This window comes from Acytostelium subglobosum, assembly GCF_000787575.1.
Source record: "Acytostelium subglobosum LB1 DNA, scaffold: scaffold51, whole genome shotgun sequence".
NCBI lineage: Eukaryota > Evosea > Eumycetozoa > Acytosteliales > Acytosteliaceae > Acytostelium > Acytostelium subglobosum.
In genome coordinates this window covers 1-2369 of record NW_012236482.1, presented here as the reverse complement: position 1 = coordinate 2369, position 2369 = coordinate 1, and the positions used below count along the sequence as shown (strand labels likewise).

Sequence of the window (2369 nt, the reverse complement as noted above, 5' to 3'; positions counted from 1 at the left end):
ACAAGTCATTGGTCGAAGTCGACCTACCAGAGTCAGCCAAGCGTATCAGAACATTCAATGTCAGTGACATCAAACTATACATTGAGAACGCTGATGACCTTTTCAAGAAGGAGGAGAGACCAAACTCTGAGCCAAACGGCGAGATCATAGATGGAGAGCTCGAACACGAGGTGGAAAGGATCATCAACCACCGCACCAAGAGGAACAAGAGTGTCGAGTATTTGGTCAAGTGGTTTGGATACGATGAAGCCAATGCAACATGGGAAACATCAGATAATCTCACTCATTGTGTAGACATCCTTCAAGCCTACAATCTCAAGAACATCATCAATCAATCAACAGACGAACCTTCCAAGTCCAAGTCCAAGACTAAGTCCAAGTCAAGCAAGTCTACCTCTAAGAAGAAGAGGTGAGTGTGACGACTTGTCACATACGATTCACGATGTGTCACCATGACTCATACATTCTATCATTGCTGAGTCATCATCCTGGAATCTACAGAACACTATTCCATGTTCCATCTAATCAGTATATATACATCATTCATAATACACTAATAAAGCGGGCATTCTATACATTATACAGTTATACATATATATATATCTATATTTGTTATAACAGGGTCTCAGAGCAGTCGCTGTTGGAACTGCGTGGGCTCAACTCTACTCACTGTTGAACGTTGCGTTCAATGTGAAGAAGAGCCGCAAGATCTCAGAGAAGCATTGGATGTCCATGGCCAAAGTATGGATGAGCAATCTAGCCGCGCTGTATGGCCCAACCAGCGCCATCTCCTACTCGCACGTGTTCACGTACCACTTTGGCTTTTACCTTCACAAGTTTGGAAACTTGGAACTGTTCTCTAACTTTAGCCTTGAAGGTATGATCATGCCGCACACATATCAACAAGTCGGTGACGCCACGACAGTCAGCACACAGCTAACATCTTTAAATATCATTGTAACAGGTTGCCACAAGATTAACAAGTCAATCAAGATCAACGCCACCAATGGTACAAGCAATGGTGTCTCAATGATGACACAGCAGATCATAACCAAGTTCATTCGATTGAGCATGTACAAGAGGGAGTACAGCAAAGCGCTCTGGGACAAAATACAGCCAAAGGATCATTGGGTACTTCACAACAGGAACAAAGACACTCTGGCCGCTTTGTTCAGTATCAAACTTGTGCCCCAAGCTCCTGATCAAGCCACAACCAACCTCCTCAACCTTGAACAAAACGCTGGAGATGATGGAGACCAACCTAATGTTGACCTACTCATACCAGGTGTGCCATCCAACATAACAGTTGCCCAACTAGAGCATCACTTTGTCCATTCATACATCAACTCAGAGGATGTGATGACACATTATATTCTATCCCCACCATCACTTCAACAACAACAATCAGTAGTGACAACAACCATCACAAAGCCTCGAGAGAATACATATCAGATATCCATTCGCAGAGAGAAGATGACGTGCACCTGTGAGTCCTTCAAGTTTGGCGGCCGTCACCGTTTCTGCAAGCATACCATTTCAATCCTACGGATGTTGGAGTATGACGAACAATCAATCCGGCTCTATGCATTGAGCCAAACGACAACGATCAATATACAAGAAACATATCAGAAGCTGCGTATACTCACCGAGTCCACAGTTCAGACACAGGCTCAACCAGTTAATGTCGTCCCAATGCGAGGTGCCACACAACTACAACCGCTGCTACCTACAATCAATGAGCCCATTGATACTACACCACTGCATGACGATGACCATTATTCTGGAGGCGGTGGATTTGGTCCAGACTACTCGGATGATGAGGCGGAAGTGCAACAACATCGACAACAGCTCAGTGATGTTTCCAATCGACATGTGACATCAGGTACATCACATCTACGTCAACAACAACAACAACAACAACAACAACGACGACGCAACCTAATCATTCCTGATCTCGATGACGACGATGACTTTGAACAACTCCAGCAACATCAGCAACATCATCAACTTCAATTGATGTCCTTCCAACAACTACAACAAACGAGTGACATTACCAGTAATACACAGCAACAACCGCCAGCTCAAGCAGCACCAAGCACGTCCGATCAAGAGCCATTGCCAGATCCCAATGTCCTATGCGATCTTGAGAATGAAGTTGACATCTCATTCATTGACTATAGTCTGATGGCCGAGTTGGATACATCAATCCTAGGTTCAAATGTTGGTGGGCTAAACAATGTACATTACGCTGAGCCCCTGTTGGCAACGGACTTTATGTGTATGTATAGGCATTGATCAACACTACACTGAATAACTTACTTACCAATCAATCAATCAATCAATCAATCAATCAATCAAAGCAATGAACG

The 2369-nt window shown here is 43.9% G+C and overlaps 1 protein-coding gene across 1 annotated transcript; it reads left to right on the top strand.

Annotated features, from left to right (window-relative positions):
- Window positions 1–409: 409 nt before the first annotated feature.
- SAMD00019534_125840 (hypothetical protein) lies at window positions 410–453 on the top strand (the record flags this gene model as incomplete). The annotated part of the gene is made up of 1 exon (XM_012892179.1): window positions 410–453. A coding segment is annotated over one exon (44 nt), but the record flags the coding sequence as incomplete, so codon positions are not given.
- Between the last annotated feature and the right edge of the window lie 1916 nt (window positions 454–2369).